This window comes from Podarcis tiliguerta, assembly GCF_965153285.1.
Source record: "Podarcis tiliguerta genome assembly, chromosome: 16".
NCBI classification, from domain to species: Eukaryota; Metazoa; Chordata; class Lepidosauria; order Squamata; family Lacertidae; genus Podarcis; species Podarcis tiliguerta.
In genome coordinates, this window is record NC_139549.1 from 39,894,686 (window position 1) to 39,910,621 (window position 15,936).

Here is a 15,936-nt window from a genome sequence, read left to right on the forward strand (position 1 = left end):
TTAAATGTATCTTTTCTAATGTGGCTGAAGGTGTGGGGAATGGAGCCACTTTGGGGTATTTGTACTGGGAATGTGCAGTAGTTACTGAATTTTGGGAAGAGTTAGGTAAAAGTATTACAGTGGTGCCTCCAGTTGCGCACAGGATCCGTTCCGGAGCTCCGATCGGATCCTGAGGAGTTCGCAACCAGAAGTGCCGCTTCTGCGCATGTGTGTGGCGTGGAAGAGCACTTCTGTGCATGCGCACGGGGCGAAAGCTTGAAAAATACTTCTGGGTTTGCCGCATTCACATCCTGAAGTGTGCGTATCCAGAGGTACCACTGTACTTGGTTCCAGGCATGTATGGAAGATAGTCTTTCCCTGTGCTGGTACTGTTGGCATCCATCTGTCTCGGGAGACGATGGACTGCGCCTCTGGGGATGAAGTCAAACCACTGCATTAGCAGCACCAAAGTGACCTCCCCGGGGTGCGAGCCTGGGCAGTGTGTATGTTGGAATTAGGAGACATATTTTTGATTCCAGAGAAAGGAATAAAATGTTCTGATAAGAGCAACACTTCTTTTTTAGCAACTCAGTATTGCATAAATGAAAAGATAAGACTAAACCAGAAGTTATTTTGTGGGAGCAGTGGCCTGGGATGAAGTGGCATATGAAAGTTGTGGCCTGGAAGAAAAAGCATAAATGTGGAAATATTGTAGTGATGTATGCAAAGTATAAAGAAGGCAATATTAATATGTGGTTTCCCCACATTTTTCTCTTTGTCGTTCTTTCTGCACTGATTTGGTTTTTGTCTTTGTTGTGTGTATGGAGATGCAAGTGGATGCTTTGAAAGGAAGAGAGGCAGTTGGAGATATATATGGAATTGAACAGACAGCCATACAAAAGTGTTCATTTTAGGGCTTGTAACCCAGTTTTTAAAAAATCTTCAAATGCAGTCCTAAATACACTTATTGAGAAGTAAACCACATGGAACATAGTGAATTATGAATAAGCATGCATAGAACTGAATCATCAATGCATAATCTCAGTTTTTAGTTAACTGATAAATTTTTACATGTGTTGCAGGAGGCATCATATTAGGAAAGTCATTTCTTCCCGTCCCTCTTCTAGGATGGTATTTGCCAGCTGCAGTTTTAACACAACTTTAACTTTTTTATTAAAAAAAAATCTGCCTGATTAATATGGTCACCTTGGCAGGGGATCAGAAGGGTTCATTTTAACTATAAATAAATGTTGTGACCTTACTTTTTATTGTATTAAAATTAATAAGGTATAAATAGTAAATGGGGAAAAAACCAATTCCAAACTGGCATTTAAGTCAGTTGTCATGCAAATCCTTTTCCTGCAAAGAATTGACACCTGTCTGAATCCTTTCAGGAATGCATATCCCAAAGATGGGGAACCTGTGGTCCTCTAGGTGTTGTTGGAACCAAGTCCCATTAGCTCTATTCCCAGCATTCAGGGACTGTGGGAGTTGTAGTTTAGTGATTCCTGAAAATCTCCACAGTGATGTCCACAGATTCTCCACCCTTCTGGGCACTGGGGGAACTGTCGCATTCTGAGGCACGGCAGTTGCCATTAGGAGAGTTTTAGTGGTTTTGTGTAGGGAGGAGGGAATCAGCCTCCATATAAAACAGCTTTGTCTTTTTTGCCTCCTCTCTTTCAAAACAGATGGTTCTACAGAAATTTCTCCTGTCTGTTGCTGTGCTTTCAGTTCCAGTGCTGCTTTTTGGAAAACCACTTTATTTATACTGGTTGAGCAATGGAGGCCAAAGCATCGGAGCATACAGAGTATGTATTGGAAATAACTGCCTATGGTAGCATGTGTGTTATTAGATTGGCAAAATCCTTCTTCCAATTAAATGTATGTTCTCTGAATTAGTTTGATGGCTCTGTAAACACATGTTCTTTTTGGTTAAAGGGCAAGGAAAAAACGATAAGAATAAACACCATTTTGTTACAGAAAAGGATGTATATATGTTTCCAAGCCAAAAGTAATAAAATGAAGTTCTGTAACAGTGTAGACCAATTGACCAGCCTATGACTACAGGCAGAGGTTGTGTTCCCGGTATAGTGGGGATCACCGTCTAAAAGCCAAACTACTCTAAAAACCCACCCAACTCCACCACAATTGTTCTCTCCAAACCTCCTTTCTCAAACTCCAACTCTCCGCAGCCTGAAAAATCAGTGCAAAGGGTCATAGGATTGCTAACCATTTTCTTGCTCTTTTTGCACCATTCCAGCCATTTCCCCACTGTCATTTTTGCCTTTTTTGTGGCTTTTTGCTGTTTAAATTGATTTTATTTATTTCCTGGCACTGTGCAGGTGCAGTCACGCATGTGTTAAACGCATGAAAGTGGGGAGACACCTGTAATTATTATTATTATTATTATTATTATTATTATTATTAAAAAAGCAAGAATTGCCAAGCTGGCCCAGGTATTGATATGACCCACACCAGTTGCTGATCTTGTGAACGGTCATTCTGCTGTGAGGCTGTTTTTGGCCCTTGAGGTCTTGCTAAGTTGTGCCACTGGGAGAGTTCCCTAAAGTGCAGCTAATTCTTACTCTTCACACACTATAAAAGCAACCTTAATTCAGTAGAGGGTTGTGGGTAGAGTGTGTTTCAGCTCTCAAAAATTTGGGTAGCACTGAGATAGAAATACAGAAGGCTTCATTGCATTTTAAAAAGTTGGTCATCTTTCTTGAGAACTAAATCTTTAGCACTTGGGTTTTTGGGGGGCTGGCGGAGATGGCTTCCATGGTTGCTGTAATCCAACTTGGGCTGTTGAGGTGGGGTGAGTGATACAATTCACTTTTTAATTTTTAAATTCTCCAGAAAGGCTACCGGTTAGTACGAAAAGAAAGTGAAGAAGAAATTGCTCTGCTGAGAACTCATGATATTGAAGAAGGAAGCAGCTCTTTGGACCACAGGCACAAAGATGAGGAGAAAGAAGAGGTAGATGTGCGTGTTTCGCAGAAACTGCCTGTAGTTTGGAGCTATGTGAAAGGAATCCTCTCAGTGCAGCACAGGGCGTGTTCGCCTTCCCCTTCAGTTAGTGGTGTTATATTTCTTTCGGAAGGACCGCCCCCCCCTTTGTGGCTTGTATGCATTTAACAGCAATCTGGAAGACTGCAAAATGTGATGTTACATAATCTCTCACAGGCCACCTACAGGATGCTGGCTCTTATTTCAAATCCCTCCTCAAAACGCCCTTTTTAAGGTGTCCTGCACCCTGGCATTTAAATTAATGCATATCCCCCTGCATTTACCCTTGCCCATAAATCCCGTCCTCTCCCTGTGTTAAATTTTAGATTGTAAGCTCCTTGGGGAAGGGACCTGTCATCTTGTAATTTGTTACTGTGTTGTGCTGGGCTTATTGAGGGTGCTATCTAAATACCCCCTAGAAAACTTCTAGCAATAGTTTTTTTCAAATGTTCTGCCTCCAGAGAGCCTTTTCATGCTGAGTTGACTACTCTAGAACTACTGCGTATTGCAGAGGATTCAGGATAGTGTTGCATGATTGACACAGCATGCTGTGAAGCCTCCACATTCCCATGCATGAAGTATGTGCCTAAGATAAAACCTTATGCTTCTCTGTGCTTTTTGAGGGCAGTAAGGGTAAAAACGGTCCAAGGAATACCATTTAAAAACACCATAGAGCAAGTTCAGAGAGGCTGACTGAGATGTGGCAATGCTCATTACTGTCTACACTGGCAGGCAGCCCTTTTCCAGGATTGTAGGCAGGATTTTCTCCCAGCCCTATTTGGAGATGCTGCCGATTAAACCTGGGACCTTCTGCTTGGTCCTTCCTGATACCCAACAAAGTCATACTCTGTAGGCCTGTTGATCTCAGTGGGTCTACTGTGAATATGACTAGCACTGGATACCACCTACTGAAATGAATTTGATGTGTCCCTGGAATTCTAAAGTACATCTGTATGCTTACATATTATTTTGCTTTAGTTTAACTTTACAGATGTATTCATGGATCAAGCTATCCATACCATTGAATACTGTCTAGGATGCATCTCCAACTCTGCTTCATACCTCAGGCTCTGGGCTCTCAGTTTGGCCCATGCACGTAAGTATCCTGCATGCAGTCTCAAACGCTCTTATTTTCTTGATCCCACCTTGGTTCTTTAGGAGTCTCCCCCCGCTTTTGATTTTAAAACAAATATAAAACATATTTAATTCTAATGTACATATTCATTGTCCTGTTCAGACATAATAAAAATTGGTTTCCTACTATGTGAATGGATTGCTTAAATTCAACCCTCCCTTCTCCTCTTTCCATACTGCAAGGAGATTTTCAGTTTTAAACTATAATCATTGTTCCCTATAATGTATGAACTTGGAGAACTGTGGTATATTGAAGCTAAAGTTAGTAAAGAGGCCAGAATCTGGAAACCATGGTTTGACCTCAACTTTTTTTCACATGTTTTTATTTAAATGTTTTTCATGAGTAACAAAGGTACCGTAGTTTTCACTCCATAACACGTTTTTTTCCTCCTAGAAAGTAAGGGGAAATGTCTGTGCGTGTTACGGAGCGAATGCTTCCCTCCTCCATGGTTTCCAGCGGGATAAGAGCCGCTGAATGGGGAGGAGAGAGGGACAGAGTGCCTGCTTCTTTAAAGGAGCAAAGTGGGAGGGGAGAGGAGCTGCTTACACGAGTGTAAGCAGCTCCTGTACGGTTGGCTCCTTTAAAGCAAGCAGGCTCTCTGTATCTCTCTCGTCCCCACTCAGCTGCTCTTCTCCCGCTTTGCTGGAAATAGCAGGAAAGATTTTCAGCAAAAAGCAAGCAGGCTCTCTGTATCTCTCTCCTCCCGCTTTGCTTTTCCTAAGGGGGGGGGGCGGGGAGAAGGGAGAGAAGCAGAACCTGCTTGCTTTAAAGGAGCCTACCGGACAGGAGCCGCTTACACTCGTGTAAGTGGCTCCTGTCCGGTAGGCTCCATTAAAGCAAGCAGGCTCTCTGTACCTCCAGCAAAGTTTTTCAGCTCGCTAAGGGGGGGGGGAGGGGGAGAAATAGAGCCTGCTCCACGCGTGCTCCTTGTCCCTTGAGTGCTTTTCCTTCCCTCCCCACTTAAAATGTGGTTACAGAGCACAGATCCACATGGATCCTCAGGATTTTTGCACTGGGTCACCCCAACTCACCATCAGATCACATAGCATGTCCATGGCTACAGTTTGCACCAAAAAAATCACGCACCCACTGTTGCCTGGGGCTGCAGTGGTGCAAAAACGTGGTTACAAAGCATGGATCCACATGGATCCTCAGGATTTTTGCATTGGGCTACCCCAAACTCACCATCAGATCACATGTCGGTGGCCACAGCATGAACCACAAAAATCATACATCCACTGTTTCGTTTAGAATATTTTTTTTCTTGTTTTCCTCCTCTAAAAACTACATGCATGTTATGGTCGGGTGCGTGTTATCGAGCGAAAAATACCGTATATTCAGTATCTCTGTGTTCAAATGGTAGAGTTCAAATCATACGGTTCAATTGCATTCAGCATGATACATTGTTGGTATGGGCAGTATTGGGTTGAAGGTGAAGAAGCAAACTGCATTTCCCTAAATTTAGACACCATAGGAAATACACTTAACTTAAAAGCGGAAGCAAATCTTCCACTCTTGCCAGTATGAAGTGGGGACAACAGATCGTGCAAGCTAAGAGCTTTCCACAACTCATCCACATAGTCCAAAGCCATAGTTTCCTGTTGCGTCTGAACAGGGCATGATTAAGGTATTACATCTTCAACTGCTTTTAATAATGAGGAATGTGTCCCTGGCAAAATTACTTGTCCTTTAGGCATGCCATGTGGTAAAATATTAAAAAGCAGGATTTGAGACAGTTTATTGTGTTTTTATTTTTAGAATTATCGGAAGTCCTCTGGGCAATGATCATGAGAGTGGGCCTTCGCGTGGATGCCACTTATGGGATCATCCTTCTGATACCAGTTTCAGCCTTATTTATGGTTCTAACAATATTCATTCTTTTAGTCATGGAAGGTCTTTCTGCTTTTCTACATGCTGTACGACTTCACTGGTATGTGTGTTCCTTTTAATATATACGTGTGTGTGTGTGTGGCTTGCTAGCAAAAAGTTTTGGATTTTTTAATTAAAAAATGTAAAGCTTAATTTTTATTTTTATTTTTAAAGTTAATGAATCCTTTATTGACATTAAGTATGTTCCACTTGAAAGTAATTATTCATTGTGGATACGATTCAGAGCATGTTTGCCTAGCAGTTTGGAAAGGGGTCCGTGTGATTGCCTTTATCTTAATGTAGTGCTTTTCTTCTTACAGGGTAGAATTTCAGAACAAGTTCTACGCAGGCGAAGGATACAAGTTCACACCTTTCTCCTTTCAAGACATTTCTTTACATTGTAATAGATACATTGCATAGTTTGGCTGCTGTAGTCAGTACATCTCTAGACTTGTTTGAAAATAATCATGTACCTATTTGTCATTCTTGTACAGTTCATTGTAGAAAAGAACAACACTGATTGCCTTACAATGCAGCCAAATAATTTTGTAATATATAACCTCACATTTGGATTTTGCTAATGTGGATTTCTGGTAAATAGTCATAAAAATGTCTGTGTTTTCCAGTCATGAGCACATATAAATTGATTTTAAAACTGATTCTAAATATCTGATTGCTGCTTTTAAAAATGCTGCAGGTATTTTTAAGAGCAGTTTGTTTTCTTTTGTAAACCCTTACAGTGCATCCGATATGCACTTAACTGGAAGTAAGCCCCACTGAACCCGAGTTCAGTACTGAAAAATGCCTTGTCATTCCTGTTAGTACTACTGCACCTTCATGATTACTCATAGATCAGAAAATCAGGCAGCAGCTGAGAACGAAGTTGCTTACCTTTCAGTATTTACAGGAAACTATTAAGACTTTGTTATGCAGTCTAAGACATGGGCTAAGATATTGTTTAAAAGCTTTTTCCCTCTGGTTTGAGCAAGAGCTATGCTATTTTTTTGCCATTGCACATCCTACATTTTGAATATAAGAGGAAGGATTTGAGAGCCATGCCAGCTTTTGGATTCACTAAAAAACTTGGAAGCCTGTGGCCTTGAATTTTTTAAGGAAATGCCTGTTAAGTTGACCAAGGAGCAAGTTATAGGGGCTCACAGTGATTCTCTTCCAATACTGCTGCCTGAAATTATTTTGCAAGGTATTAAATATTCTAATTTAACTCCTGGTGGAACTTAAACTTCATTTGCTTAAATGAAAAAAAGATTCCTTGAAATTAAGTATATGCTTATGTAAGTTTCTTCAGTATTGCAGTCTGGATATCCCCATACCTTTTGTTCAGTGTTGAATGGCAAACTACCTGAGTTAGTACAAGTTCCCAGAAAACAATTACACACTCCATTTATGCACATCATTCCATTGCTGGAACTTAATACTTGCAAAATCAGGTTCTAGTTTAATTTTATTTTTGACACAGCAGTGAATTTGAATGAAACTTGTTTATACTCGGTGAAGACAGCTACCTTTTAAAAGTTTTTTTTTTAAAAAATTTCAAAATGAAAATGGAGGTATTTCACCTTACTGAGTTTTATAATTGCCAGCAGAATAAATCTAGCCTTCTTTCATATTCATCTTAAATAAAAGCTAATCACTCATTTTGAGAACAAACATTGTGCCTGTTAAATTGTAGCTTGCAATGAATTATGATGATGATGATTTAAACCTCTGGGGAACCAAGCTGTGGGGGAAATGAGGATATGAGTCCCTAGAGAAAATGATTGGATGAGAATACAAGAGGTGGGAGAAGAACTATTATTGTAGGGATGGTGGCAGGATGAGAGTGGGTTGTATTGTTCAGGAAATATACCATATTTTTCGCCCTATAGGATGCACTTTTCCCCCTCCAAAAATGAAGGGAAAACATGTGTGTGTCCTATGGGGCGAATGCAAGCTTTCACTGAAGCCTGGAGAGCCCCATCGCCAGCCCCACAAGTTCGGGGGACAGCGGGGAGGCACAGTGCACCATCCCGCTGTCTCCCGACGTGGTTTGGAGGCTGGTGGAGGGCTTCCCCCTCCCCCAGCCGCAAGCTCCCAGAGTGATGCCAAAGCTGCCCACTCTGGGTCCCGTTCTGGGACGCACCGGGGGGGGAATAAATTTCCCCCCTTTATTCCCCCCCCCCCAATCTAGGTGCGTCCTATAGGGTGAAAAATACGGTAATCATTACAATGGATACAAGAGACTGCCCAGTAAAAAATATCACATCCTTAGATTAATGTAGTCTGGAACCATTCTGGTGTAACACCTTAATGGTTAAATTCTCCCTTGTCACCCATGATAATCTACTGAAGAAATGGAAGAAAAAGAAGGGGCTACTCTGGTTGTGAGTAGAGGTGGATGGTGTCTTCAATGCATGTGTGTGTGTGTGTGTGTGTGTGTGTGTGTAAAACTCATGGTGCAGAAAAAGGGGTCTGGGTTAAAGGTGGATCTACATGGATCCTCCACTTTTTAAAAAATAACTCCAACAAATCCAGTGTCAAAACACATCTGGAAGGCACGCCTGCAGACTGGACTATAAAAAATGTGGATCCAACACTACAGCACCACAAAAACATGGATCCTCATGAATTCATCTGATTTTTATATTGAAACAAAATAAAAACACCATGATACTCTATTTGTCTATAAGCAGAACCAAAAAAATCACTCATCCACTGTTTCATGGTACCGCAATGGCGCAAAAACATGGTTAAAAAACACGGATCCTCATGATTTTTGCACTAGATCAGCTCGAGGTCACCATCAGATCAAACAGCATGGCCAGGGGCACAGCCTGCACCACAAAAATCATGGACCCACGGCTTCCTGGCAAGACCATGGCACAAAAACGTCGTTCTGAAGCACGGATCCTCATGGATCCTCACACTTCTTGCATTGGGCCAACCCTAACTCACTGTCAAATCACACATCATAGCCAGGGGCACAGCCTGCACCACAAAAAACTCGGATCCACTGCTTCCTGGAAACTCCATGGCCCAAAAACGTGGTTCTGAAGCGCAGATCCCCATGGATCCTCATGCTTTTTGTCTCTACTTTCCAGGGACAGATCTGGATTTACAGAAGCCATTCTGGTTTCTGATTTGATCCCGGCAAGTCCCGCTTTTCCTTCGGACGCCCCTATTTCCATTGGAGAAATGTTGGAGGGTGTGGTATGATATCCCTGAGAGAAACGTTGTGAGGGCATGGAGTCGTGTGATCCTGGAGCCAAGAAGATCAAGTAACTGCAACCTTTAGAAGGCAGCTGAAGGCAGCCCTGTCTAGGGAAGTGCGCAATGTTTTCTTATGTTTTCATGTATGTTGGAAGCCGCTCAGAGTGGCTCCGGCAGCCTTAGTCGGATGGGTGGGGTATAAAATTATTATTATCATTATCTTATTATATCATTAATATTACAATATCAAATATTATTGTTGTTTTAATAATTTTAAGGTCGTACATATATATAAAATAAATGTTCATAAATGTACCAAGCACACACACAAACACAAACCACATGTCTGAAGCGCACAGAAAAAGTCCTGAAACCATTTTGTCCCTCCCAAATTTACCTGTTCCAAATAGCACGTTGAAATGATGGTTAATGATAAAGGCTTGATGTTGTTGGAGTTTGCTAAGGCTAAGCTAAGGCTAGCTTGGAAGATTTGATTACAGAATTTAGGCTTGCACTTTTTTAAAAAGTGGAGGATCCATGAGGATCCGCCTTTAACCCAGACCCCTTTTCCTGCACGATGAGTTTTACACACACACAGCCCGTAATAAATGATTTTTCATCAATGTTCTTTCTTGAATTCCACACACTTTTCTCTCGGCATTGAACTCGCTCCCCCCCCCCCCGCGGCCGCGCGCGCCGTTTTTCCTCAGGCTCTCGGTGCCGCGCGCGCGCCCTGCGGCCTAGCGCCGTTGCCATGGCGACGGAGGCGCGTCCGTTGGCCCGCTAGCCGAAGCCGGGCTGCGGAGCTGAGCCATGGACGACGTGCGGGTGCAGTGGGTGGGCGACCGGCTGCAGAGCGCGCTGGGCGTGAAGGACGGGGCGCCCTTCGAGGAGCTGCTCAACCGCAACGACGGCGACGAGGCCGAGATCCTCCTGCGCTTCCTCAACCTGGGCGCCAGCGCCGAGGAGGGCGAGCCCGCCGCCCTCTTCTTCCGCCAGGAGATCCGCCTCGACGAGGTCGACGTCGAGATCGGTGGGCAGCGGGCCTCTGAGCGGGTGCAGAGGGCCTCGCCCCCTTCCCCGCTTCGAGCAGGGGCTTCCCAGGGAAAGCCCACGTGCTCGCCGCCCTCCAGATATTTTAGGCTGCAACAGCCCTGGAGCTGATGGGATTTGTAGTCCACAACTGCCCTTCTTCTTCTTTGCCCCCTGAAGGGACTCAAGGCGACTTATGGATAAAAGGGAACTGCTGCGCTACAAACGGGGGGGGGGGGAGGAATCCAAAAATTAAAAAACCAATTAAACAGCAATGAAGTTATATATCTATTTGGAGAGGTGCCACATTGGCTGTCCCTGGAATCCTCTCACCGCTCCTCCTTCATAGGAGCATAGGAGATGCTGCCTCCTATCAAGTCAGATAATTGAGCAGTCCAGCCTAGTGTTGCCTGCACCAACTGGCAGTGGCATGAGTTGTCCAGGGTTTTAGACAGGGGGTCTCGGGACTGCACTTTTCCTACCGAAAGTGTGTGCTCTAAGAGTGCCTTTGAGCGTTTGCTGAGTGCCTTAACTCTCCGCACAGAATGACCATAGCCTTGTGTGCCATTTCCTTTCATTTGCCACAAACACCTGCCTGTTAGAGGCAGAGAAATGATAGTGTGTCTCTGACCATATACAGAGTGCCCTGATCCAGTGGCTGAGTAGCAACATCCTTGCATCCTTCCTCCGACATCTTCCAACAAGACAGTATCTTCTGCCTTGACTATGTAAAAGAGTTATGATATATATTTAAAAAAAACACCTCCTGCATGTCTCAGAGTGCTTTCCCACCACTTTACTGTGATTTTCCCCAGTCCGTATCTGTACTGGAATTGTTCTTAAAATGTTTTTATTGTTTTATCGCTTGTTGTTTGCTGCCCTGGGCGCCTTTGTGAGGAAGGACTGAGTGTGGATACATAAACAACACGGTCTTCAGTCCTTCCCTCATCATAACTTTCAGGTCCAAAGTTTCTTTAGTTTCTCCCAGGTAGTCAGCCCCAGCATCTTTGTTTCGGGATGTCAGAAATGACAACTGAAGAAAAGCTGTTCAATTGTAACAATATAATACAATGTAACCATTATTTTATATATTCCAGGACTCAGTTTGACTTCACAAACAAGCTTCAGGTTGAAGCCCTGGCTCAAATTGTGCACTCTTGAGTAGTTTTTCTTTCTGAACCTGCTAACTTCAAAGGAGAGGATTCCTTTATGGAGTCTCTTCTTACTTGGCTGTCAGTGGACAGAGGAGTTTCCTGTGTGCATTCAGAGTCCATGCAAAGCTCTGGACTGGGCTCACGAATCCGGCTTCGGTTTTTTGTAACTTCTGTGTGATGCTTTTCTTTGTTTCTTTCTGAAACAGATGTTCCCTATGAAGAAGACGAGGAAGATAATCGTTCAGAGAAGATGGCTGCAGCATCCAGCAGTTCAATGGTAGAATCAAGTATGTAAAGGAAACAATTCAGGAAAAGCCTCACTAACAGTTGGAGACTCAACTTCAGAAAGAGTTAGAGTTAATTTAGATGTGATTTAGGATCACAGTTTCTTTGTTTTTAAAAATGAATTGTGGGATCAGAAGGTATGTAGCACTCTGGAACACGGTATGTATCCAGGTAAGTGAATATAGGATAACAGTCTCTGGTTATGGGCTGCAAGAAGATCCAACCTATCCATTCTTAAGGAAATCAGCCTTGAGTGCTCACTGGAAGGACAGATCCTGAAGCTGAGGCTCCAATAGTTTGGCCACCTCATGAGAAGAGAAGACTCCCTGGAAAAGACCCTGATGTTGGGAAAGATGGAGGGCACAAGGAGAAGGGGACGACAGAGGATGAGATGGTTGGACCGTGTTCTCGAAGCTACCAGCATGAGTTTGACGAAACTGCGGGAGGCAGTGGAAGACAGGAGTGCCTGGCGTGCTCTGGTCCATGGGGTCACAAAGAGTCAGACACGACTAAACGACTAAACAACAAATATTTTGGGGGGCTTAACTTGCTGGACTACAGCTCCCATCATCCCAGACTATTAGAAATCTGAAGGCTAGGAGAAAAGCTTTTAATGCGTTTGCTGATCCAGCACCTCCTGTATCTGTCGTAGACCCAGTTGAGAGATAGCAATTGCTATCAAGTGTAGAAGCCCTGGCTTATAAGGACCAACATCTGGTTGCTTCAACCATTAATTCTTGGGAGATTCCGTTGCAGAGTGGTACTTACAGCCTTGGAGAAGTAGGGGAGATATTTCAATATTCAGGGAGTGGAGAGCCCCAGGCCTGAGGGCCAAATGTGGCCCTCCAGATCCCTCCATATGGTCCTTGAAACTCTTCCCAGGCCACCCCCACTCACTGGCTCTGCTTCACATCTTTAATATTTTTGCCTGACTGGAACTGTGATAAGAACTCTTGCTTGTCTGGATGGAGAATAGAGAGAGGTGTGTGAGTATATTTAGAAACTAACCGAGTGTACAAAAGGGAGGCGGAATACATTTGTTGTCCTGCCCACTTTTGCTTCTGGCCCTGCTGGGATGTGGCCCTTGGAAGATTGCCCAGAAGAGAGTGAGTAATCATTGTGCCGTTATTATTTGTATTGTGTTTTAAATATAAGCTGCCTCGAGAGCTTTGGTTGGTAGGTGGGATGAAAATCCTCCCAAATAAATGAATGAATTAATAAATAAATATTGGCCATGCCAGCTGGGGCCAATGGGAGCTGGCCGTCCCACTCCTGACTTCCCAGTATCTCGTCAGAGGTATACTGCTTCTGCACAAGGAGGCTCTATTTCGCTGTACTTGGGTCCCCTTGAAGTGAGCCCTCTCCTATAGCTCAGGTTGCATGATTGATATGTTGCACTCATGTTTGCCACTGACTTCTTATTCCAAATATTCCTTTTTTAGAGAGAGATCGAAAAAGCAAAAGTTCTCTGCCCGAAACTGGCGAGAAACCTGTGGTGGACCACCCTTCTGCAGCTTCCCTTGGGAGCTTGACTGATATAGAGCATGAACTGGGTATGGGCGGTGGAGGAGTTAGGATGTATAAAGTAAGTGTGTTTGTCTTCAGTGCTGGCTCTTCAGTGCACCAAAAACATGGGCTTTCCATGGAAAAGTCAAAGCAAATAGGTCTGCTCAGTGTATTAGGAAACCTTGCACAGATGGGTTGGATCCAACTAAATTACAGTAGACCCTCTGAAATTAATTCATCTAAGTTAGGCATGTCCATTTTGAATGGCTATACCTTGAGCAGTACTATCATTGGATGCAACACATTCGTTATGAATTCCATTGAGAAGCCCTTCATTTCATTTCCAGATAATTTCATGAGAATCTCAACTTTCAGGCTCATTTTCCATTTTCATACATAGTTAACATGTTCTATATAATTTTAAATATAATTCTCCGAAATTTCATTATCTGGCAAGAGTTTTTCAAAATCACATTTTGAACATGAATAAAACAGCCAGAAGCATGACATGCAAGATGACTCAGAAGTTCTCTGTTCGCCCCCTCCAAAGTTCAGTTAAAGATCTCCCAAAGACAATAGAGAATAGGTTAAATACTTTATTGTATCAATATCGGTGCTTTCTCATTTGGTGAAAGACAAGAAATGTTATGTTCAGAACAAAATCATATGAGCTTAGGACAATATAACTTACATTGGTTCAGCATGTTACATTAGTTACAAAAGCACACTCCCCGCGCCCCCCCCCCCATGAAAAGTAAAGCCAGTGTAAGTTGAGTACGCTGATGTACTGTTACACTGGATCCAAACTCTGTTCAGCAGCAAGGCAGTTGCTGCTCTGCCTAAACATGGCAGAGGGGAAAACAAACCTTTAAAATAGTGTTCTATACTGGGTTGTCAAGTCACATGGCCCAGCGGAGTCAGGGTGACCAAGTTACACTTCATATCTTTGTTGAGTTTAGTGTCACTGGAAATCCACTGCATCCTAAGTTGCTCATTCCAACAGATCTTGCCATAGGAATGCCTCCAAAGCCTATTATTTGTACCATACCATCTGAGACCGGTTCCTGTCCTGGACAAGCTCTCAGTCTTAAAGACAAGTCAGACAAGGGGGTGGAGATATGTTAATACTTTGAGGATGGAGATAATATGTTTAGCAACCATATACCCTTTTAAGGTTTATTTATTTTAAACATTATGGTTTAGAAAATTGTAGAATTTATATTTCTCTATTAGACCCTCACCCCTCTTTCCTGAAGCATGTACAGTCTTCTACAAACTTCCCCTCAGAGGCATCAGGGAGGGAAGCCCATCCTGTTTGGCATTCCCTAGCTAGGCTGGAGAGGGATGAGGAATTTTGCTCCCCTTGGAGCAATATTGGGTTTAAAAAGGGAAGTGGAGGAAAGAAAATTTGGGAGTCCCCTTTAAGCTCAATCTCTCTGCAGTCTAAAAGAGAGGGGAGACTCCCAAAGGCTGTATATAAACAAATATATAATAGTAATAATAATAATAATAATAATAATAATAATAATAATAATAATTTGTGAGTCTACTTCCCTTTAAGATTGCAGCAAGATCAGGCTTAAAAGGAAAGGGAAGAGACTTCCCCCCTCCTCCTCTTTTACACTGAGTTTGGATGAGCCTAGAACTCCCTGCAGGGAACTTGCTGGTGTGCCCAGTTACTTCCCTGAGTGGAGTGCTAAGATGGATCATCTCTCCTGATTTTAGGCAGGGGAGCAATCCTGCTTGGTTCACCCTCATGTAGGAAGCTCTCTTGCACCCCTGAACACAGCAGGATCACTCCCTATTTGTATTGGGTGATGTGAAGGGGGAGCAATCCTGTTTAGTGCTGACCCCATTTGAGCTTCAAAGGCTCCTGACAACCAAGCCCCACCCTTTCTGGCAAGCCCTGCTGTTACCTGTAGGATGTCACCTGTAGGAGGTTGGGTGTGGCTGGCCCAAAATGGCCTCATGGCCAAATGGAAGTCTGGTGGGCCAAGATTGGCTCATGGGCTGGAGGTTCTCACTCCTGATCTAGAATTACAAAATTAATCTCGGGAACTGAAGGTCTCTTGCCTTGGTTTAAAAAACACTGCAACACTGTAAAAGGTTGAAGACACACATATAAATGAATTTTAACATAACCTAAAACACACATAGGCCTCACTTACCAAATACAATGCATTCCCTGAAAATTGTTCATTAGGGGGAGTGTTTGCATAACGAGTCAACAGTTTCCATTTATTCCTATGGGAAAATTTCTTAATATGTACCCAACCATGGAATTTTAACCCCCAAAGCTAAAAACCCTCAGGAAAGGCAGGAAAATCCAGAAAAATGCTATCTTATTTATCTAATCACTCGCCTTCCCTCCTCCCTCTGTTTCTCAGCCAGCCAGCAAAAGGCAAACAAGGAAGCAAAAAATGCTCTCTGTTTGGGTATCTGAATCTGTGGTGTGTATAGTGAGGTTTGGGCACTAATTCCTCATGTTCAGATAAGCTAATTTTCGGTTAGTGAACATTTGTAAAGTGGGACCTCCTGCATGTAAACTCCATGAGCACAGGGTATAATGTCCTTATGGAAACTGGCTATGCTGAAACAAAGTGCAGAAGCAGAAACAGCCATGCAAATATGGTGTCAGTTGGCAGCTTAGTTTTTGTTGTGTTTGAAACTAGGAAACAAATCATTAGAGCATTGCCATAGCTAAGTTTAAATTACCATGGGCATTACAACTTTCCACGTGGAATTGATGCTGAATTGATGCTG

At 43.1% G+C, this 15,936-nt stretch overlaps 2 protein-coding genes across 2 annotated transcripts in view; both read left to right on the forward strand.

Moving 5' to 3' along the window:
• Positions 1-7,657, forward strand: part of ATP6V0A2 (ATPase H+ transporting V0 subunit a2) — a 29,614-nt gene extending 21,957 nt beyond the window's left edge. The window contains exons 16-20 of the mRNA XM_083419030.1: positions 1,668-1,787; positions 2,836-2,955; positions 3,964-4,081; positions 5,879-6,050; positions 6,310-7,657. Of these exons, the coding sequence (XP_083275156.1) occupies positions 1,668-1,787; positions 2,836-2,955; positions 3,964-4,081; positions 5,879-6,050; positions 6,310-6,409 (630 nt within the window). The 3' untranslated portion in view covers positions 6,410-7,657. The remainder of the gene's footprint in view (positions 1-1,667; positions 1,788-2,835; positions 2,956-3,963; positions 4,082-5,878; positions 6,051-6,309) is intronic.
• Positions 7,658-9,931: 2,274 nt separating this feature from the next.
• DNAH10 (dynein axonemal heavy chain 10) overlaps positions 9,932-15,936 on the forward strand; it is a 103,080-nt gene continuing 97,075 nt past the window's right edge. The window contains exons 1-3 of the mRNA XM_083418919.1: positions 9,932-10,229; positions 11,589-11,669; positions 13,110-13,252. Coding sequence (XP_083275045.1) covers positions 10,010-10,229; positions 11,589-11,669; positions 13,110-13,252 — 444 coding nt within the window. The 5' untranslated portion in view covers positions 9,932-10,009. The remainder of the gene's footprint in view (positions 10,230-11,588; positions 11,670-13,109; positions 13,253-15,936) is intronic.